The 23,604-nt window shown below is 36.4% G+C and overlaps 2 protein-coding genes across 7 annotated transcripts in view; one reads left to right on the top strand and one right to left on the bottom strand.

Annotated features, from left to right (window-relative positions):
* Positions 1 to 16,160, top strand: part of ARMC2 (armadillo repeat containing 2) — a 166,903-nt gene extending 150,743 nt beyond the window's left edge. For 3 of the 4 annotated variants that reach the window (XM_031964442.1, XM_031964440.1, XM_031964441.1), the window contains exons 16-18: positions 3,413 to 3,545; positions 4,422 to 4,582; positions 14,054 to 14,211. In XM_031964442.1, the coding sequence (XP_031820302.1) occupies positions 3,413 to 3,545; positions 4,422 to 4,582; positions 14,054 to 14,211 (452 nt within the window). Of the gene's footprint in view, positions 1 to 3,412; positions 3,546 to 4,421; positions 4,583 to 14,053 lie in introns of all 4 variants that reach the window. The other variant, XM_031964439.1, reaches the window with a different exon arrangement.
* A 1,492-nt stretch (positions 16,161 to 17,652) lies between these two features.
* The window catches only part of SESN1 (sestrin 1), a 126,559-nt gene continuing 120,607 nt past the window's right edge, over positions 17,653 to 23,604 (bottom strand). For all 3 annotated transcript variants that reach the window (XM_031964444.1, XM_031964445.1, XM_031964446.1), the window contains exons 8-10: positions 20,796 to 20,986; positions 19,443 to 19,587; positions 17,653 to 18,804 (exon numbers count right to left, since the gene is read on the bottom strand). In XM_031964444.1, coding sequence (XP_031820304.1) covers positions 18,718 to 18,804; positions 19,443 to 19,587; positions 20,796 to 20,986 — 423 coding nt within the window. In that variant the 3' untranslated portion in view covers positions 17,653 to 18,717. The remainder of the gene's footprint in view (positions 18,805 to 19,442; positions 19,588 to 20,795; positions 20,987 to 23,604) is intronic.

Here is a 23,604-nt window from a genome sequence, read left to right as displayed (position 1 = left end):
ATGAAAATCTTATCTAAAATATCCCCTTAATGATTTAATATCATTGTTCCCATCATACCCTTCCTCTCCCAATAATCCTAAACAAACCCCATTCCTCTTCTCCATCTCTTGATCCTGTATTCACTTAAGCCTTCTTATCTCCACCTCCAATGTCCCACTCCAAGGCTACCCACCCCTTCCACTGTGTTGTCTGAATTGCATGCTCCATAAGGAAATAAAATTACTTCCATCTTAAATTGTTTCCTTTCTCATTCCTTCTATCTTCTGGCTCTCACTGAGACCTGCCTCTCCTAATGTTGCCTTTTCCCAGCAGTGACTGCATTTTCATTCTTCCCCCCTGATTTACTGGTGGAGGTGGAATAGTTGATAAATTTCTCACTTCCCATTTTTGTGCTAATCCTCTCCCCGTTACTCAGGTACCTTTTCCTTTGAAGTTAACTGAATCTATGTCTTTTACCCAATCTAAATTCTAGTAGCTATTTTCTACCAAACTCCTAGGTGCTCCCCTTCTTTACTCAACCAATTAAGTGCCTGATTGATAGTCCTTTCCTTCTGCCCAACTGCTGCTTTCAAATTGGGGACCATCAACATGCATGTTGATATTTCCTCAAACCTCCTACCTTTACATATCTCAACTTAGTCATTTCACAAGCCCTACCACTCTATGCCAACTTCAGCCACATACAGAGATGGTCAGATCCTTAATCTGTTAATGAACTATGAAATTTCCCTCCTCTGATTACAATCTAGCCATTCTAACTCTCCTTTTGCCTTCATTTCAAGCACTGTTATTTTTGTCTGCATTATAATTTCTACCTGGATTTCTCAGTTTTGAATCACCAACCCATCATTCCTGTGTTGGCTGTTTTCCCCATCTTGACCCAGGTGTGAACCAGTTCAACTCTACATTGTTCTCTTGCATCTTTTTTGACTCCTTATATTACTGATCTTGCCCTACCAAGCCTCAGCCTTGGATCACTCCTAACATCTGCTGCCTTTTGTTGAACAAAAGTAGAGAAAATCATGAAACTCTGTTAACTGGGATTGCTACAGATTTGTTAACTGACTTTAAGTAGGTCCTCACTATGGTGAAGCAGCCCTTTGATAGCTCCCTAATTCACTATCCCTCTCATCACAGTGGTTCTTTCAGACCTTTTCATTCCTTCACAAATCTGCTATGGCTCCATCTCTTCCTTTCCCTCCTCCTCCCTTTTCAACTAAGGACTTTGCCTCATATTTTACTGAAAAAATTAAGATCACTCCCTAAGAACTCCCTTTTCTACATTCTCCATCTTTCATAACTCACATGCTTTTGGCCACTTCTATCTCACGTGAAAATGTTGATCTTCTCATTACCCAGGCTTACCCCTTTACTTGCACAAGTGATTCCATACCATCCAGTCCTCCTATTCCCACTTTTCCATTTATCTTCAGTTTCTTCTCATTTACTTGCTGCTTCTCCATTGCCCACAAATATGCCTTTGTCTTTCCCAATCTCAAAAAACCCTCATTTGATCCATCCATTTCTACTAACAATTGTCCCATATCGGTCCTGCTTTTTGTGGCTAATGTCTTTGAGAAGACCATATATCATAGGGGCTTTTCATTTTGTTGTCATTCCACTGAATTTTCTCTCTCCAAAGTTACTGATGGCACTTAATTGCCCAGGCCTTTTTTCAGTCCTACTCTTTCTTGACCTCTTCACCGCCTTTGTCTCCATCTATCCCCTTTTCTCCATGATTCTTTCTCTCTAGGCTCTTGTGGAACTGTTTTCTCTTACTTCTCCAGTCTATCAGACCCCTCCCCATTCTTCTTTGCTGGATGTTCATCCAAGTGTGCCTACTTAACCATGGGCATCCCACAGGGCTTTGCCCCATACTTTCTTCTCTTCTGTTTTCTTTCCCATTGGGTAGCTCATAACCTCCTATGGATTTAATTATCCTTTCTACCAAATCTAACCTCTTTATTGACCTCCACTCTTGCGTCTCAAATTCCCTTTTGGACATCTTGATGAACTTGATGACATACAGATATCTTAAACTCAGCATGCCCTAATCTGAATTCATTATCTAATCTTCCATATCCTCTCTTCTTCCTAACTTCCTTAGTACTATGGAGAGTAGCAACATCATCTCAGTCAAAACTAAAGTGACATCCTCACTCTGGCAACCCCACCCTCCCAGGAGCCAATCTGTGGCCAAGCCTTTTTGATTTGCCTTCAGACTATCTCTCAAATTTGTCCCCTTCTCTTCTCTGACACAGCCACACTCTGGCATGGTCCCTCATACTTACACCCCTGCAGTCGCCTCAGGGTAGGTCAATCTTTGATGAGTCTTTCCCAACCTACTCCATTCTCCAGTGTATTCAGTAATCTCCAATGACTCCTTTTCCCTTCCAGGATCAAAAATAAAATTTTGTTTTGGCATTCAGATCTCTTTCCAGTCCCCTTCTAGTTCTTCATGAGACACTTCCATTGTACAGACTTTAGGCATTTTTGTTGGCGATGTGCCCCTGGGGCCTGCAGTTCTATCCCTCCTGGTCTCTGCCTCCTGGATCCTCTGACTTCCTTCAAATTCCAGCTAACATCCCACCCTCCACAGGAAGCCTCTCCTGATCTCCCTTAATTCCAGTACATTCCTTCTGTCGATTCTTTCCAGTTTATCCTGACTCTAGCTTGTTGTTAGCTTATTACGTCTCCCATCAGATTGGGAGTCCATTGCAAGAAGGCATATCTTTTACCTTTCTTTATATCTCCAGTACTTATATAACTCTTGGAACAGATTAGACCCTTGATAACTGTTTCTTGATTGACAGACAAATTGGGGCTCAGAGAAAATTTCACTTAATCACAGTTCACAGCAATTAATAAGAGTTGGAGTTAGGATTCTGAGGCAGATTGGTTCTCAAATTCAGTGCTTGTTCTACTAATCCATACCATTTGTCCATCTCTTAAGTATACCTTTAGAAAATGAATATATAAAATACCCCAGCTTTTTAAACTGGGATTCATGACTCCATATGCGGTCTCGTAGCTAAATGTGAGGGTCACAAAATTATGATTTATTATCTGGAAATGTTTGATATTTATTTTTATATACCTTTATAACTGAGGTCATGTAAAAATTTCTTGGGTATGAAGAAGTCACTAGCAAACAAAAGTTTAAGAAGCTTGCTTTATACTATAACATATTATGCAAATTAGTCTGTTATTATTATTATTAATTACTTTTATTATTGCCTTTGGAAAAATGGCCTCAGTCAGTAAGCTTGGGTTCTGTATCACACTGACTCTAAGAAAGGCATTTTTTCTCCTCCCCACTGTCCTTTTTGGAAAAATGAGACTGTATATCCTCGTGAGATTTCACTTGTGTTTTTCTTCTCTTTGTTCTACCCTTTGTTTTTTTCTGCTCAGTCTACAAATTCATGATTGCATTGCTGGATGCTAAGCACCAAGATGTTTGCTTTTCTGCCTGTGGAGTTCTCTTAAACCTCACTGTTGACAAAGACAAGCGTGTAATCCTAAAAGAAGGGGGCGGAATTAAAAAGTGAGTTAAAAGATTGTTCAAAACATCTTAGGAGCCAGTCTCTAAGGTCCAGAGGACTTTGCATGTAGGGGACAGTGGCAGCTTCCGTCATTTCTAATTAAAAGAGGCTAATTCCAGATCAGGAGGCCCCAATTTCTACATGAGGAAGAGCTGTTAATCATAATTTCTCTGTATCTCATGCCATGGTGCTAACAGGGAGGAAAAAAGAGTGTATGGGAAGCAGTAAAGTAATGGTGTGACTCTGTGTGTGGATGTGTGTGTGTGTGAGAGACAGACAGACAGAGAGACAGAGACAGAGACAGAGACAGAGAGATAGTGTTGGTCTCAATTGCTGAGTATGTTGAGGGGAGCCCAAATGAAGATGAAAGTCAAGTTCAGTTTCAACTGCCCAGTTGTCCAAGTCCTTTTGAGGAACCCTTTGAGGCAAGGAGTAAAGAAAGGGAAAATACCCATTAGTTTGGTATCAGTCACTTGTACATAAAAGGGCCAAAAGAACTGTTCCATTTATTCTTTCAAAAATCTCCAGAAGAATGGATTGCTCATAGACAAAGATTATAAGTATTGTTTTAGAAGTAAATTATTCAAAAGAACATCATAAAATATGATACAGTAAGTATTTTTATTTAAAATACAACCAAAAGGTAGATATGACAATTTTTTCAAAGTGCAGAATTTTTAAATGGTTCCTTGCCCTAATCACTGTATGGAGTTTAGCCCTCTCCCTTCCCCAACTACCTTTATATCTCAAATTCCTGGAGTGGATAAGTAAGATATGTGTATCAGTTCTGATTTTTATTTTAATCTCTCCAGAACATATCATCATATGGCATAATGTTGAATGGAACTAAATTGAATCCTATTTCTTTACCAAAACAGGTTAGTGGATTGTTTAAGAGATTTTGGCCCTACAGATTGGCAGCTGGCCTGCTTGGTTTGTAAAACATTATGGAATTATAGTGAAAATGTCCCGAATCCTTCGTCATGTTTTGGAGATGAGGACACAAATGCACTCTTAGTCTTATTGTCATCATTTTTAGGTAAGAAGAATCTTTAGGTAAAGATTTTACAGTGAATGAACCAAAAATTCCTATGTACCCATGCTGAATTCAAAATGATCATTTTGACAATGGTATATGAAATGGTAGTATGGTATATGAAATGAAGTATAAAAGATGTGCAAATGTATTTCTGTGAGAATGAAAGGATATTTGAAACATTTACATAAGTAATACCATAACTCTGCATTTATATGGCACTGTATTGTTTTCAAAGTGGTTTCACATATATTATTTCATTTGGCCTTCACAACTCTGAAATTTCTAGGACAGACAATTGTTATATCCATTTGACAGATGAGAAGAGTCTTCTTGAGGTTAAGTAATTTTTCTAAAGCCAAAGAGTTAGTGGCAGAGTTAGGATTCAGCTCAATTCATATGATGTAATTTCTAGCCCAGTATCCCTTGTTTATACTTCTTTGTAGGTGTTCTTATAATACTTGTTTGAAGTAGTTAGCTAAAGATTGCAAACTAGTTTTGTAATAAATGCCAGGGTGTTTTTCATCCAGTTATATGTTCATTTTTGCTCTAAGTAGATCAGATTTGTATTCTTGTGTTAGAGAAAAGGATGAGTGATGGCACATTGTATAAGTTTTTAAAGGTTTCTACTTATTTATATTTCTACCTTATTTTATACATATATGTATGTGTGTAATATATATACATATATATATATTTCTACCTTCTTAAGTAATTTTTCCCCATATTTAAAATATAAAATATATTTTTGTATATTATCTGTCTGGGTTTGCATGTATCTATGGTTTGATTTTTTTTTTTTAAATCTGGGTGCTTTATATTATTTGGAGTAGTATGTATATTAATGGAGAAATCATGTATATTAATATCATCCAATCAGAACTTTTGATAAAATAGACTGAAAACTGAAATTTGGATTTGGGAAATCACATTTGTTAGATTAGTATTAAACTTGCTATATTCAAATAATTTTTAAACTGTTGGAATTCTCAGAGGATTTCCCCAGCCTTTTCTTCCCCTACTCTTAGGACTTTACATCCCATCTGACCATTAACAAGGATATCAGGACCAATCTAGGATTTTTGCTATCTGCCTTTCCATTCACCTACCCCAAGCCGTTCTTGTTCTGAAAACAATAATTGAATGAATTCTATCATTGCTACTGGAAGTTTCTTTAAAAATGTAACTGTAGCATGGTTACTGTTCTTCTAAATATGTTTTCTCCCCCTATTAGAATGTTAGCTCTTTGAGGACAGGAAGAGTCTCACTTTTGTATTTTTATTTCCAGTTTCTAAATACTTGTAGCCACTAAAACACTTCTAGCAGCATTTTAGTTACTTGTTTGGTAGACAAAAAAATGCCACTCTAAAATATTATGGTGTCTGGATGACCTCTCTTTCCTCACCTTTTTTTTTTTTTTCTTTTTCTTTTTTTAAATTTAAATAACTCACCTCCTTCGGGCATGTCTCAACAGTAGAACCTTTGGTTCAAAAGGGATGGATTTTATATAGATACTTTAACATAATTTCAAATTGCCTTCCAGAATAGTTTTGTCTGCTCATATATCCATCAAAAGTGAATTAGTATACCACTTTCCATAACCTTCCAATGCTGATAATTTCTAGTTTGTTGGGATTTTTTAATTGTTTTTGCCACTTTGCTGGGTATGAGATGAAGTTTCAAGAATTGTTTTTATCATTATTAGTTACTTTGAGCAGTGTTTCATATACTGACTAATAGTTTGAAATTTTAATTTTGAGAAATATTTTAAATATTTCTAATTGCTTTTTAAAATTGCTTTTGTTTTTATGTCTTTCTGTTAGTTGCCTTCATATCTTGAATCTCAGACTTAGAATCTTAGAAATATTTTTTATAAAAGTTTTCCTCCTAATATCTTTTGTTTGGTTTTTACCTCCTAGGCTATAGATGTGAAAAGGCACCTGATTTGATTGTATTCTATTTTTTTAGTGGTATAATTTCTTTAATGTATTTGTATTTAATAATAGTTAATATTCAGATCAGTATTCCATTTTGAGTTTGTTGTAGCATATTGTATAAGATTATGGTCTATCCTTAATTTCTATTAGACTATTTTTTCACTTTTCCTAGCAAGTCTTTCCAAATAGGAAAGAATCCCTAGATGATTTATGTTTGTGGTTTATTATTGCATACTGCATTATTGAATTCAATTACTTTTGATTCTTCCTTTCTAGTCTGTTTTATTGTTCTGTTTTGATATTTTGAACTAGTATCAAAGTTTCTTATATTCATTCCTTGTTTTATTCAACAAATAAATAGACCTGACTTCAAAGAGTTTACATTCTACTGCAGTGAAAAACAATGACATAGATAAATAAATATGAAAAAAATACAAAGTAAAATAAAATAATATCAGTGTAGGGAAGAAGAGCTCTTCACTAAACTGGATAGAGCAGCAGAGGCCTCCCGTAAAGTGTGATGCTTAAATTCAGCTTTTAAAGGACATAGGAATTCTCAAAAGTGGAAGTAGGGAATGAAGTCCAGCCATGGTGAATATGTACAAAGGAAGGAAGACCAAAGATGAATTTGCAAGGCTGATTTACCTGGAATATAGTTGGTGAAAAGGAGTAAAGTATAAAATTCCTGGAAAAGTAGCCTAGAACCAGGCAGTGAATGACTTTAAATGCCCCACTGAGGAACTTGTATTTTATGAGTATTGGGCAGTGGAAGCCCCTGGAGTTTCTTGGGCAAGAATGGCACAGTCATATTTATGTTTTGGTGATATAAATTTGGCAGATTTTTGGATGTTAGATTGGAGAGGAGATGACAGGCTCCAAAAATATCTTAGCAAGCTAGAGCATTGGCCTGAATCTAAAAATATCAACTTCAATAGAGATAAATATAGTCTTACACTTGGATTCAGAAATCAACTTCATAAGGAAATGATGGATGAAGCTTAGTTAGACAAGTCGTGTTTGAAAAAGATCGAGGATTTTAATGGACTTACTTCCAGTTTATGTGAATTATGTCAGCACCACTGAAAGAGCAAAGCTTTCCGGAATTAAAAAGGCAGTAGTACCTCTGAACCTAGGCAGATCACAGCAAGAGGGGCACCCTAAGTAGGAAGGAAGTTGATGGGATCACGAGGAGCCCCGAAGATGGTGAGGGGACAGAGAGGGCTCAGCATGTGAAAGGGAGCAGGAAGGGATGGCCTCAGAAGCCTTCTGAAGTGCTCTGGTGTAGGAGAGGAACTAGTGGGTTCTGTCTTGTCCCAGAAAGGAGAACCCAAAGCACCAAGGAGATGTTATAAGGGGGAAATTTGGTCAGTAAAACTCCATCCCACAGTGGGACAAGCTGCCTTGCATCTCCTCTCATTGGAGGGCTTGATCCAGTGGGAGTTACTTTTATGGGCTGGACTAGATGGCTGAGAGAGGGGCTCTTCGTAACCCTAACTCTTGTGACTTTTTGAGAGATTGGAAGCAGGTAGCAATAATGAAGCTGTTGCAGGAGTCCAGGAGGGGAGGTGATGGATGAGGATCATCCTAAGTTGGGGGCCATGTGAGTAGAGAGAAGAAAGTGCAAGAGACATGAAGGCAGAATTGGCAGCATTTGAAAACTAATGAGATTTGATGAGACAATGGAGAGAGGAATTGAGGATGAGCCTAATTGTGTTCTTTGTGACTAGAAGAGCGATAGTAGCTGGGATGATGTTGGTTCACTTCAGCTCCTTGTGACCCCATTGACCATGGCACACAGGCCCTTCTGTCCTGCACTGTCCTTTGAGGTCTGTCCAAGGTCATGTTCATTGTTTCCGTGTCACTCTCTATCCATCTCATGCTTTTCTGTCCCCTTTTCCTTTTGCCTTCAACTCTTTTCAGTGTCAGGGTCTTTTTCAATGAGTCCTGTCTTTTCATTGTCTCACCAAAATATATCAGCTTCAGCTTTAGTATTTGACCTTCCAGTCTTTGACTGACATGGGGAAATTGGAAAGATGAGAGGGAAGTAATGATCCCCAGGTTGGGCATGTTGAATGCCATGTTTTCAGTCAGTTGTTATTGTTCAGTTGTTTTTCAGCCATATCCAATTCTATGTGAGCCTTTTGGGGTTTCCTAGGAAAACCTGTGTTGTTTTTTTTTGTTTGTTTGTTTTCCAGTTCATTTTATACATGAGAAAACTGAGGCAAACAGGATTAACTGCTTGTCCAGGATCGCACAGCTAGTAAATGTCTGAGGCCAGATCTGAACTTGGGGAGATGAATCTTTCTGACGTCAGGCTCAGTATTCTATATTGTACCACCTAGCTGCCCCTGTGATGTGCTTATAGGAAATATTTAGTAAGGTGATATGAGACTGAAATTCAAGGGATAGGCTAGAGAACTGGCAAAGTTAGCCTGAGAAAGAACACAGAACATGGCTCGGGACAGAAGGCCAAGGAACACTCAGAGATAAGGGTTTGGCAGTGGGGAATGATCCATCAAGGAAAAAAAGAAAAAACAGACCGGCCAGTTAGGAGGTGAACAAAGAAGAGCCATGTCATCCAAACATGTTCAGTGCTGCAGAATGGTCAAAGAAGAAGAGAACTGAGAAAAGACAACTAACAGTCTTTAGCATTTTATGTGAGCATTGGGAACTTTTCAGAGAGAAACTTGTATAGAAATTGAAAGACCATATTGCAAAGGATTGAGGAGAGACTAGAATAAAGAGAGATTGTACAATGGAATATATTATTCAAGATGCTGAAGCAAGTGAACCTTGTAGTATACTATCTGATAAACCAAAAGACTGGGAAGCAATCTGGAAGAAATTAGGTATAGACTGTCATCTCATACCATATACCAAGATGAGATCCACATGAATCATGGCTAAGAGAGGAAAAGTCACATCATAAACAAATTAAGAAGTCAAGAATAAGAAATTATAGATTAATTGATGAAGGAATAATTCATAAGCAAGGAATTTAGAGAAAAATTTAGATAACTACAGAAGATAAAATGGACAGTTTTGATTACTTAAAATTTAAACTATTTTGCACAAAACCAATGCCCCTAAAATTAGAAAGAAAACAGTTAATTAGAAGATCATTGAATCAAGTTACTCTGATAAAAGTCTCATTTCTAGATTATAAAGAATGGATTCAAATTTACAAGAACAAGGATAATTCCATAATTGAAAATTGGTCAAAGAATAAAAATAGATAATTTTCAAAGGAAGAATATTCCAAGCTATCAACAAACGTATGAAAAATGTTTCAAATCACTAATAAAGAAATGCCAATTAAAATAATTTCAATGTTCTACCTCATTTGCAAAGCTGAAAAAATAGAAAAATAACAAGTGTCGAAGAAGTTTCCAGAAAACAAAGCCCATTGAGGCATTCTTGATACGGCTGTGAATTGGTCCAACTATTCAGGAAAACAGTTCTTCCCCAAATTGCCATGCTGTGCATACTTTTTAATCCAGAAATACTATTACTATTAGGCCTGTTCCTCAGGCCTAAAGTAGATTGAAGAAAGGAGAAAAAGATCCGTAATTATGAAAATGTAACAGCTCTCTTTTTTTGTAGTGGCAAAGAATTGGAAATGAAGGAGGTGTCTATCAGTTGGGTTAACAGCTGAACAAATGATGATACATGAGTATATTTTTGAACATGGCTAATGTGGAAATTTATTGGGCTTATCTATGCATATTTTGGGGGGGAATTGTTTTTTCTTTTTTCTTTTCAATTGGAGTGAAAGGTAGAAAGGCCAAAAAAGAGGGAGAATACCAATAGGATTTTCCCTCCCCTCCACTGCTTACAAGAAAGCAAATAAATAAAAAATCAGACAAGAAAAAAAGCCAGAAAATTAGAAATTACAGATGAACAGGAGAGCTTTGAAATTATAAGTTTATCATTTGGTTAAAAAGGAAAGCACTTTCCAAAATACAGATTTGCTATTTCACATCCAGCTTTCTCCTCTATGCATTGAGTGTTCATTTTATTTGATGTTTCAGGTCAAAATACAAAGAAAAAATTTTTTTAAAAAGCTAAAAGAAATGAATGGGGTATGAGAGGGTAGAGATAGTAAATATAGAAGATTTTTCCAAGGAATTTGGCACTGACAAGGAGAAATATATACGGATAGCATAAAGAGATCATATTATTGAAAATGGAAGGATTTTAGGTATTTTTGTTGGCAGCAGAAAAGGAGAAAGTGGAAACAGTGATATTAAAGATGACATATGGATGACTGTAGTGATTGAAGAAAAAAGCTGCTAGGGAGAGGAGAAGGGTTAGGGAGATAAAAAGGGCGCAAGTAGAGTGATTGACCTTGACAAAGGGTAAGGGCTGGTTTTTTTTTTCAGAGATTAGAAAGGAGAGACATATTAATGATTTTGAGTTGTAGAATAGTGGTGAAGATATAGAAAGCTGGCAACTCTGTTTAATTTCACTTGTAGGATAATCTGGCTTAGATGGCTTTCACATCAATCTCTTTACAAGCGCCTTTTTTCTTCAGGTAGTTTTCATCATTTTATACAGTGATATTGCTTGTAACCTTTAATCCTCTTCCATGATGTTTTACATAATTTCTCTTCTAGTTTGGTGTGACCCTTCCTGCTTGACAAGGAGATTAGATATCTGTCTGCTTGTCTCACTTGCTGCAATGACTTTTAAGCTGTTTCAGTTTCTTTATTGTAATTACTATTTTTGTACTGGCTAAATTTATCTTAGAAATATCTTAGAAGTCTTTACACTTTTCCATTTCCCATTTTTCAGAGTTGATGTTCAAACATGTCAGATTAGACCTTCTGTAATTCCATCATTGTCTTCTGATCTTTAACCTTTCTTCAGCTTTGGTATTTACTTTACCCATGACCCTATAACTCATTGAAGATCTGATTATAATTAAGAGAGCTGATTCTGAAGTGAATGCTGATCTGCAGTCATTTTCAGAGGTTTTTTAAAAATAAATCATATTATATTTTATATTATATAAAATATATGATTTTATAAATCATAAAGTCATAAATATTGACTTCATCTTTCAATAATATTTTTTAAAGAAAATCAGAGTAAGTTATCTGGGGAGTCACAAACTTAATTCCTTTTATTGGAGAAAGAAATAGCAAGTCACACCTGTATCTTTGCCAAGAAAACCCCATGGACAATGTGATCCTCAGGATCACAAAAAGGTGGACACAACTGAACAACTGTCACAACATCGACTGGCTGTCAGTGCTGTAAATAGTAATTACCTTAATAGTAGTCTGAGTATTTTTCTCATCTTGAGTATATCAGGGCAAGAAGGCCAAGTGATGTTTCTTGTTGCCTTTGGTTAAATGAAAAAACCAATTCTCCAAAGTCCTTAGGAATATTTGAAATAGTTTTGCCTTGTGAAATCTAAAGTAAATGACTCTTCAATCCAGGGTGAAGTATCCCCAAGTATTTACACCGACAACAGACCCTGATTTGATAGCTCCTTACCCTCATTCCCCAAAGCAACCAACCCAACCTCTTCCTTCCTTTTTCTGCCTCCACCTCACCTGAACTTCCAATCCTACAATAAGTAACCTGGAATTTAAAGATAGAGATAGGGGACATGAATTACTAGCTTTCCAAATTAGAGTGTGAATGCTTTTTTCCATAAAATGTTAACATTTTATGTTAACACATACAAGTTTCTACATTTGGTTAGTTTTGTAGTGCTAATTATTAATACATTATTGTATTTGAAGTAAAGTAAGTAAATTAAAATTAAATTGAGCTGGACATTTGAGGCTTTTAGACTTATTATTAGTCTAAATGCCATGTAGTGTTATTTCTGTGAGAAAATGCATTCAGACTTTTAAACCCATTTATTTATACATATACTTAAAAAGACAAATCATGAAAATCGGAATTGTCTATGTTTTTTAAAAAAAGGGCACTCATATCCTCAAGGAAAAAAGAGACAGAATTAATATGTGTGACAATTAGACAACAGAACATTTAAGATCTTGAACAGTAGTAGGAAATTGGTACAATGGGAATTCAAAGGAGGAAGAAATTAGTATTGGCCAGAGATGAAATATCCCCAAGAAGGAGAGGTAAGATTTAGATGAGCAAAAAGGAGGACAAACGGAATTATAAACTATTCATTCAGACTGAATTCCTACTCATCCTGCTCTATTGTTGTTCAGTAGATTGTGTTAGATTCTTTGTAACCCTACTGTTCACGAGGTGTCCTTGATGAATATACTAGGGTTTTTTTGGTTGTTTTTTGTTTTTTGGGTTTTTTTTTGTCTTTTCTAACTCATTTTACAAATGAAGAAACTGAGACAAGCAGAGTTAATAGCTGTTAAGTGTCTGAGGCTGAATATGAAGGCCAGAGCTCTATCCACCAAGTCACGTAGCCTACATTAAAAAAGTGTTGTTGTTGTTGTTTTTAATTGATTTAAAGTCATTTTCCAGGAATAAAATTTTTTTTTAAAGAATTTTTCTCAAGTTTTCAAAAATGGAAAGAGGTTTTCTTAAATTAGGTGGAAATGCCAGTCTGGAAAGAGGCACAGAGAACTGCCTGAGTAATCACATTTATCTTTTCATTATTACTTGAATGTTTTACGCTTTCAGCATTCCTCCATCCTGGACTAAGTCCGCAAAGATACACACTGGCACTTTAAAAAATGATTATTTTTCTAAAGGATGTGTGGATTAAATTGGATCTCAATCCTACCCCAGAATTTCAGTTGGTATACAGTAGAAGCATTCTCACGTTGGTGTGGAAGCCTTTTTGGGAACAACCCAGGAAAGGTTTGATTTCAGAGAATTCAGTCAAAATTGAGCAGTTTCTCTTGAAGAATTCTCTGTCTTCGGTATTCCTGTTGAGGAAAGGTCAGAAAGCACTGTGGGGGTATAGAATGAATGCTGGGTTTGGGGTTGGGAGAAACTTGTCCCTATTCACTGGTTGTACCTCCAGGTTGCTTACCCTGAGATTCCTCGCTCATTGAGAAGGTTGAGGTAATAATATGAGATAGTACATAGTAGCCTAGGATACTAGGATAGCCATGTGGTAGCTTAGGATAATGATGCACGTAGTGGTTGGGGAGAAGTTTTTCAGTTGTATCCGATACTTTGTGACCCCGTTTGGGGTTTTCTTGGCAAAGATACTGAAGTGGTTTGTCCTTTCTTTCTCTAATAATGCTGGATGAGTTGTGAGGATCTAATGTCATCCCATATACAAAGTGTTTTATACATCTTAGTCTCTATAAATAACAACTCTTATTGTTATGTGATTTGGTGTGTAAGTGTTAGGCATTGGTGCGCCCTAAGTCTTCTCAATACCTGGGGCTTTGGGGATGGCCATTGCACAAGTAAAGGTCAAAAGCAGGTAAGAAAAAAGGGATCGTCAATTCTTCATTTTTAACTCCAAAATAGCAGGACCATAGCAACATGTGACTGTTTTAGATTCCCAAAGCAAGTAATGATACAACATGAACTCATTATGGCAGTTACTGGTTTTTTTTTTTTTTTCTTTTTGCAGATGAAGAACTAGCTTTGGATTATAGTTTTGACAGAGACTTAAGAGACTATCACAAACTTTATTGGGAAACAGAATTCAAACCTGTGGCACAACAACTTCTTAAACGTATTCAAAGCCATCACACCTTCCTTGAACCTCTACCTATTCCTTCTTTTTAATATGGTAAAAGTCTGGTAGGTGATTAACAATATAAAGATGAATTCAAGTCGGGTCTTTTCATAAAAAGTAATAAATTCAAACAATTTTTCATTCTTAATAAATATTGAACAATTCATTGATCATAGGGTACTGATTTTTAGAGAATAGACTTAAATAACAATGAACAGTTCCTACTGTGATATATTATAAAAAATGAATGTAAACTTGTCATAAACTTTGTTGATAAAATACTTTCATTATTTTTCTAATGAAATGATTCTCTCTTCTGTTAAGATTTAATAGTTATAGTCTCTCAAAATTCTACAGCATACATTTTGGAATCTAAATTCATGGATTGTTTTGTTTGTCCATCCGCTTTTTATTGGAATCTAAATTCTTGACAATTTAATTTGTTCATTCTTGAATGACATGTGCATGGTAGTCTAAACCCCTTTAAATCTAAATGTAGTACTAAAATGGCAATACATTTTAAAATGAACAAGTTAGTGAATTCACATTTGATCTGCTATCAATCCACGTTCTGATAGTGATTTTGTGGGGAGTAGAAAAATGTAAGGGAGGGAAATCATGTTAGTGTTAAAGTCCATAATGAAAAGAAGCTTTGGTTTTGCTACTTCCCTGTCCAAATCACTAAATATTCACAATGGGGCTGGGTGAACAAAGCCAATTATCTTTCCTTTTGGTCCTTATGTTTACTCACTGCTGCTTTATATGGAATAGGTTTGTTCTGCTAAAAGCTAAAAACAGAAGAGCTAAGACTAAGATTTTCCCTTTCTTTACAGTGCTAGTCAAAAAAAGTTCCAAGAAAGAGGAAAAATCATTTAATCAAACTTCTTTGAAAATGAACTTTGATTCTAGCTTATTATTAGTTATTTCATCCACAGTTCTGTTAACAAATTACCGGAGCAGTGGTCTAGATATCAAACTCAGGTTTGCATGGGAATATCCTCTCCCGAACTAAACTGGAGCATGAGGCCTATTGGAAGGAACCAAAGCTCCGAGTTTTCTCTAGAGATGAGAACATACCAGAGCTGGATCCCAGAGCCAGAATGGGCTTTTGTGGAGCATGGAGAGGGACCGTGAAGCGTTTTGGAGGCACACTGATCTTACATTGGAACTTAAATTGTTGGAAGCTTATTTAGTCTGTGTGCCCATCCCAAGGAGTTTGAGACGTTGGAGATGTCATATTATCCTCTAGGTCAAGTTTCTACCTGAAGATTTTTTAAAATCATCTAATTTTCAAAAAGGGAGTATATGTGAATGGAGGGGGAGGCTAGACTAGATTATTTTTAAGATCCCTCTGACATTCTCTTCAGTGTAACAGATATCAGGTTTTGAGCCTTACTGTACTCTAGTAGAATAGTACAGCCAAAATTTTAGCAGCTACTTTGTCCCTTCCAAAATATAACAAAGACCAAAGTCTTCACATGAAAAAGTCTCCTTTAACAAAGAATCATTAAAATAGTACACTATTTCCAGACATTTATTTTCCAAATTGCAAAAGCTTTGATATTCTTATAGAATCATTATTTTACTGCTTAAGAATATCTTGCTATTAAATTTCAAGGGAAAAATCATGAAATGAGTGTTAGGCCAGGTTGGGGAAACAGTGGTGGAAAAATGAGTGTGAAGTTCACTTTTGCTCTCCATTGACCCTTTTCCCCTATGCTATGAATTGGCAAACTTTGATAAGAACTATGATGATGAAGGAAAACCTTTCTATTTAATAGCACTGAAAAGTGTCTAAACAATTGAAAGAATTAAATTCCTTTGGAATTTAAAAAATAGGCTCAGGCAAAGCAGGACTGTCATTGACATTTACGCTGAAAAGTTTAACTTTGTCACTCACCTGACTTTGGCCTTAGGACAATTGGAAAATTAAGTTTTTCTTATCTCTTTTCCTTAACCTAAGTTTGTTATCTAGACCACTGCTCTGGTAATTTGTTAACAGAAAAACCTCAAAAATGATCTTTGTCTTGGAAGAAAAATCTTTTCTGTGTACAGAATATTCTCTAGGGTTGTTTTACCTTTCCCAGTTTTGTCTGCTAACTAGAAATCCTGTGTTTAATTTGGAGAAAACTATTGCTGTATAACAGGAAGCACCTGTGAAGTTTGTTTGTTTTTTTTTTTTTTTAATTTCATATTGCACACACTGTTCAGGTAATGAATACATGTTTGAGATTAATGGTGATAAGAGAAATTGAGGTTATTAAATGAATTTTTCAAATAAATTGCTTAAAGCAAAGTAGACAAAAGTTTAGGTGGTTGAACTTCAATTATTCAGCCTTATGTTCTTTTATTGGGTAAGCTAAGGCTCCAAAATGTTCCGAATCTTCACTAGTAAATTTTTTTTGGGGGGGAGAGAGGGGGTAAGGGACATGAAGCAGGGAATTTAAAAACTATGCTAATTTGCCCACTTATATTTTACTTGCAGTTGTCAAGTAGTCAATTCAAGGAAGGTTAAATAGGCAGGACCTACTGAAAATGGGCTTATATTGGAAACAAAGGATCTTTCTGCCAGTAATGTAAAAGGATGTTCTTTACACTTAAATCTTAAAACTGGATTCTCTGATAATGTGCCTTTGTTATTTTTAAAAATATTTTATGTCATCATTGTATTTTCCTAATTTAAATTAGATACTTCTTTTGATATTTCTTTGCTAGAGTGTAAGCTCCATTGAGGGCATGGGCATCTGCCCCAAACTATGCTGCACTCCTGTATGGGCACTGAATTTCAACTTTATTTTTGTTCCTAACAAAGTCTTATTTTTAGCTTTTAAAAATATATTGCAAGCAAAGGTTCATTTCCGACAACCCAAGAATAATTCCCAAAGAATTATTAAAGCTGCACACATTTCTGATTTCACTAGAATGGCTGCAGTTTTTTGTTCCAGGCCTGGTTTACTACAGTCTATCAATCAATCAATCAATCAATCAGAGAGAAAAAATTCATCTGCACCTGGCTGTTTGTTTAGTGGAGATGTGCGTGGTGCCACTGAAACAGTAAACTTGTTTACCATATTAATTTTGAAAGACTCAAACCAATGGTTTAAAGGAAATGTAAAAAAAGTCAGCACCCATCGCCTACCACACGATTCTCAAACTCCTTTGTTTGGCATTCAAGGTCCTCAATGTGGCCCCGGCTCCGATGGGCTCCAATTCGCAGTCACTCCATTCCTTTTCATCCACTGCATTCCTGCCCATTAGTCCCCCCATTCCCTTTAGATGTATAGGGCACTTTGTTTTGTTACTCAATGACACGCTTTTGTGTAATATTATGTACAATGAGTTATGTGTTTGTGCCTTTTCCTGGTATTTATTAGACTGTAAGCTCTAAGAGAGCAGGGGCTAATTTTGTATTTTTCCCCAGCAAAGTGCTTTGCACCCACTGGGCATTTAATACATTTCTGTGGAATGAATGAATAAAAATGAGATTAAAATGGAGGAAAAATTATCCTTTATTTAAAAAGACCAATAATACTGACAGACTTTAAAAGCAGTGCACGCTTTCATAATACAAAGTTCTTAATATATTTCCAAATCAGTTTTGCATTTCAAAGTTAGCTTTTTTTTTTTTTAATGAAATCTGTTTTACCATACTACAACATGTTTTTACAGCTTTATCTAAGTAGCTGCACCACTATCAAAATGGGGCTATGGTTGTAACAGCCCTAGAACTGCTCACAGTTGGGGTGCTAGAAACAAAACTTCAGAATGATGACTGCCCTCCAGTGTCAGAAACTGCCTCAGGAAACCTGTCACATGGCTGGCAGCGCTGCTTATAGTAGTTTATGCACTTTCCTGGGAGACTGCACAATGGTGAAGAACTAAGTCTTCTTAGGAAGGCCATCATAATAACTCAAATATAACTTGTCCTATATAGTAATTTTCCAAAGCAAACTACAGTGAAGAAAATTAACTGTTGAACTTTCAAAACAAGTCATCTATCTCTCAACAGAGATGGGAGGCTTGTCTAGGTTTTAAAATTTTAAATTCAAAATTAACATATATGCCAGTTTTGTTTTAAACCACACAAATTATGGAGGCTCAGATAGTAGCAGTGTTCACTGTATTTCTAATAGCTTAATTGGGGCATCCAGTCCAGTTCTGTATACCGGTAGGAAGAGCAGCACCAAAACCTTCTAAGATTCCTTAAGCATCACTAAGCTTTAGTCATTATCCAAGTCCCGCTGTTGCACGCTCCCGCTCTGGTTATCTTATCAGAAAAGCAATGGGATTGGAGAGTTACGGGCTTCTTACAACTGTCATAAAGCAGAAGCCTGTGAACAGCAGCCCTTCACAGCTCAGACCGTGGAGGAGGAGCCAGGCAATCCCTGCGGTGCCCACAGTGGTTTTCCCACAGTAAAAGAGCAGAAACTAAAGGAATCTGGCACAATGGAGGTGTGAATGCTGGGTCTACCATTGGTCCTGGGGCTCCAGTCCTCCCCCCCACCCCCCCATAGACATCTGATCCTTCCATCAACTTTCTGAACCAAGGAAAGACATCAGGTCATATAGCGGGTAATGGCTCTCAGAGCATAAAGTAGTTCAGCTTGCATCCGAGCTTCTATAAGAAGCAAATTAACATGAACCTGAATGGGAGAGAGAGAAATGCCTCGTTAGCTAACGAGCATCTTGACTAGCTGGCTTCTTTCTTGTTTCTCTGTGTTCAGAAATGAATACAATAGTGCTTAACTGAGTCCAGAATACTAAATGAATTATATAGTAGTATCATTCTAGACAAGAACTCACTCCAAAAGGCTGTGATGATTATTTTTTAAAATTAGCTTCAATTTATGTTTAAATACTTTAGTATCTAGAGATATAACAAACTTCTGAATGTAAGTACATGTTGCTTTGTCAAAATACCAGTATTCAATGAAGCCAGTGTTCTGCAGTTTCCATTTCAAGAGCAGCAGGACTTCCCCACCCCCACCTCTTTTCCTGTTTACTTCCCCACAAGTAAAGGTTATTGTAAACTTATACCAATTCCTCTTGGCTCTAAGCTACTGAAATGTAAAATCACAATGGCACTCACTCATCCCCCTCCTGTCTCTAGTGCTGTGGTCACCTCTCCCGAACAGGTCACAACCCACCCAACCCTGGCACCGTCCCTGAGGAACGCCTGCACTTGCACCCACGGCCTTTTCTTCAAGAGCCCTGAGATAAACTGCTAAGAAAAAATAATTTAGAATCTTTTATATTTTCTTCTGTTGACAGAGACACATACCTTCTCGGAGTGCTTGAATTGCCTCCAGAAGCTATCATACATTCTTTTTGTGGCCTTCTCAGGAGTACAGACAACAGTTTTGATATAAACTTTAAAACTACGATCCAAAAGCTGATTAATTTCCCCATAGTCATAGTCATCGTATCTGTTTCAAATAGAAAAATAAAGTGTCAGAATAGCTTTCTTCATTGTACATTCAGTTAATATTAAGTTTTCTATGTGCTTGGCACTGTGCTATAGTGCCTGTTTTCCCTTTAAAAAATTTATATCATGACTTTCTTTCCTCAACATGGATTTTTATTTGTGAGTATCAAGAGAGAAAAAAAACAGTTTTTTTCTGTTACTGGATACATGGGCTTAAGACAGATTTGACAAGTTGAGGGGAATATTCTCTGGGAAAGATTCTATTACAGCTAGAAGACAGCACAGGATACTGACCCCCTGGGGCTAGAAAAGAGGGAGTAGCAGAAAGGAGAAATGTTACCGAAGTTAAAGGCACCAAAGAAAAACTTCACCTATTTGAAAATTTTGCCTGGGGTTGTCCCCTCTCAGAAGGCTCTTGTCCTGGTTCCTATCTTGCTCTGCTTGGAGTTCTGAGAGTATGGACAAAGAAACCATTGTATGGCATATACTACAAAACTTTCCTGTTTAGGAGGACCTGACAAGAGTTTGTTCTTGACTACACCACGGACAGATTACTCTTTGATGATGGTAGAAATTTGATAGAAAGATGGCACAAAGTTTAAAAAGAAAAAAAACTTCTGATGGAGGACTTGATCTCAATATCCTTTTTTTAAATACATGCAATCATTGTATTGTTTGATGATGGTAGAAATTTGATAGAAAGATGGCACAAAGTTTAAAAAGAAAAAAAACTTCTGATGGAGGACTTGATCTCAATATCCTTTTTTTAATACATGCAATCATTGTATTGTTTGATGATGGTAGAAATTTGATAGAAAGATGGCACAAAGTTTAAAAAGAAAAAAAACTTCTGATGGAGGACTTGATCTCAATATCCTTTTTTTTAATACATGCAATCATTGTATTGTTTTAACTTCATTCTAAAACACAGATAAGAATCTGTAATTTTCTTACTTCTTTTATAAAGTACCATAGTTTACATATGAAATACATTAAGACACCAATGTGATTTCCAATAAACTTCAAGAGAAAATTTTACTTTTAAGAGGCAGTTAAGGTCAGTGACGTTTAAGGATGTATATAACCTTACACTTAAATATGGGCTAAAAACACAAGCTGTGAAAAGAGGTATTGAAGGCAACTTACAAGGAGGGATAATATGAGTGATAACAAAATTCTTTTTAAAAATGAACATCTTAAGAGACTAACCTTATTCCAAACATGCAGTGAATGTAGTTCCAGATTGCACGCCTAAGCATTGATGTATCTACATCTTTATGCATTGCCATTGTATTATATGTCAGATTGTAAGCAATGTGAAATTTTTCATCAATCAACTGTCCCACATCTGGATAAAGACGATTAACTAGAGAGTAACCATGGTCTTCCCAACAGTAGTCCTACATAAAGCAGAAGATATATCATGTATAATGTGAAAGAAGAAAATCTGGACATTATAAAGTCTACCATTCTCTTTTATGTTTATGTTAATGAATTTAAATCAGAAATAGTATTGTTAACAAAATAATTAGTAGAATCCAGTTGTCTTTATGAATCTAATTTTGAAATCCCCATCTTTAGTTCTCATCTCTCACTGATGAGTTAGTAATCCATTTCCAAATGACCAGTGGACTTCTCCCATTAGAATTCTATATTGTATCCCAACCTCAAAACCAACATGTTATAGACCCAACTGATAATCATCATTGTTCCTAACTTCCTTTCAGAGCTCTGCTCTCCCAAGCCAGAAACTTTTTGAGTCATCTCTCTCCTCCTGTCCCATGTTTGATTTATTGTCAAATTTTTCACATGTTGTCTCTCCGATTCACTCATTATTTTTGTCTTTCTTCCCACCACCCAGATCTTGATTCTCATCACATCACACTGAAATTTCTCTAAGCATCTACAAACTGGTGTTTCTGTACTTCATCTCCCTACTTCTTCCAATCTACCTAGCACTGTGATGGCAGAATCACAGGCTGCCCAGACCAGAGAATCCATCTTCTATTCTATCCTTAATCTTCCTCCCCTTAATCAGACAGCTTCTCAGAGAACACTCATGTTGTCATTCTCTGTGACCCATTTGGGGTTTTTCTTTCAGGGAGGCTGGAGGGTTTGCCATTTCCTTCTCCAGTTCATTTGACAGATGAATGGAGGTAGACAAGGTCCGGCGCCTTGCACAAGATCACCCAGATTAAACTTGAGCCTTTATGATGCTGGGCACAGTGTTTCACCTGCCGCCTCCTGGCTGCCCTTGCCAGGACCACCTGGGAGAACCTACGAGGACTTGGGAACCCACAATCACGTCTAAAACAAAAGGAGGCCTCAGAAGTGGTTACATATATATGAGAACCCTATCCTCCTCTTGCTTGCTGTCCCACCTAAAGTCCTCTGCCACCCAAAGTCCTGCTTAATGGAGCACTACTCTGCTTTCTCAGCCATTCAGCAGGGACTTTTGACATCAGTTAAAATCTATTCTTCATGCAGTTCCATTTTTCTACCTAAACTCCTTAGCCCCAGAAAGCTAACCCCCCCCAATCTCCCTTATCTGGACTATTACAACAAAACTTGGGGGGCTTGGTCACACACTAAAACCTTTCATCACAAAAACATTTGCTGACCTCCAACTTGTTTTGCACAACAAGCCCTCTGCCAGTCTCCAGTCTCCATGCTCCCCACCCAAAGGGATGAGAAACTATGTCTTATACTTGTTTTGTATCCATGACTGGACTAACCAAAAGGCTAGAAATGGTCAATGATCAATAAATGTGGCTGGCTGAGTGACATACACAATAAAATGCCCCCACTTGAAATAAGGGGATAGGAAGAAGATCCAATTGAATTAATGAAATATTTGAAACAAAGAATAATAATTCATTTAAAACTCAATTGTAAACCACTGTTGAAAGACTTGACAAGTTTCAGTGATACTGTATCAATGACATGACAAATTTGTAAAGCATTCTTTGGTCCTCCTTTCCAAATGTATTTGTTTTGGCCAAACTGGTTGATTTCTCCTTCCCCTATCTTCCATCCCTGTGCTTTTTAGTTAAAACTTTCTCACGTGTCTAGAATAATGCACAGAAATTCTTCCTCACCTGTGCCTCTTAGAATCTCTGGTTTTTCAATGCCACATTGAAGTACAACCTCTTATTTTTCTTTTCTAGTTATTAGTACTCTCTTCAAATTATCTTGCAAATAATGATTATAATAATATGTGTGGTATATAAATACATGTATGTATATATGTATGTATGTGCACATATATCCCATTTCACCCCCAATACTGATTTTAGTTGAGCAGTTGAGCTAAGTTGAGCAGTACATCAATATATCTTGGGAATGGGGGAGGCAAATGGTGTGTGTGTCTGTCTGTCTGTATTTTCCAGGAGAATACAAGATAATAAGACTATAGAAATACTTTTCCTTTTTTTTTTCCTCATCCTATAAAAATGCCTGGCACAGAAGATACTTAACAATGTTCGCTGACCTGCTGCTATTCTTACCACTTATAGAAACAGAACCTGGTGGTCTAATTACAATGAAATCCAAATTTGCAGTAAATACTACAGTAAACTATACTCAATTACTTGATATTAGCAAAGTAGTATTTTTATAAACACTGTATATCATTATTGTGACCTAAATGAATAACTTTGCAAAGTCATTCAAAATAAAATCTGAAACCTATAAGGAGAGTCGTATACCTTTTATTTGAATTTAGGCAATACTTCAATCTTAAAAGGTATTCAGGAACTGACATTTAAAATATGCATTTTCTTTCTTGCAATAAATAATTCAGCACTACCTTCACTTTCCCCTTCCCTCTCTGATGTCTATGAAGTCTTGGAAAGGGTGAGTTTTCTTTCTCACTGATAGTGCTGCAAGAGATGTATTCCTGACATTTTCATTGACTATTATGAAAATCTTTATAAAAGGTTCTAATGGGAAAATATATTCTAAGTTCCAAACAAAAGCTTTACAAACTTTTAGAATGTTTACGAACTACAACATTATT

This window comes from Sarcophilus harrisii, chromosome 4 (assembly GCF_902635505.1).
Source record: "Sarcophilus harrisii chromosome 4, mSarHar1.11, whole genome shotgun sequence".
Classification (NCBI taxonomy): domain Eukaryota; kingdom Metazoa; phylum Chordata; class Mammalia; order Dasyuromorphia; family Dasyuridae; genus Sarcophilus; species Sarcophilus harrisii.
The sequence above is the reverse complement of the archived record's forward strand: the minus strand, read 5'-3'. Positions and strand labels throughout refer to the sequence as shown.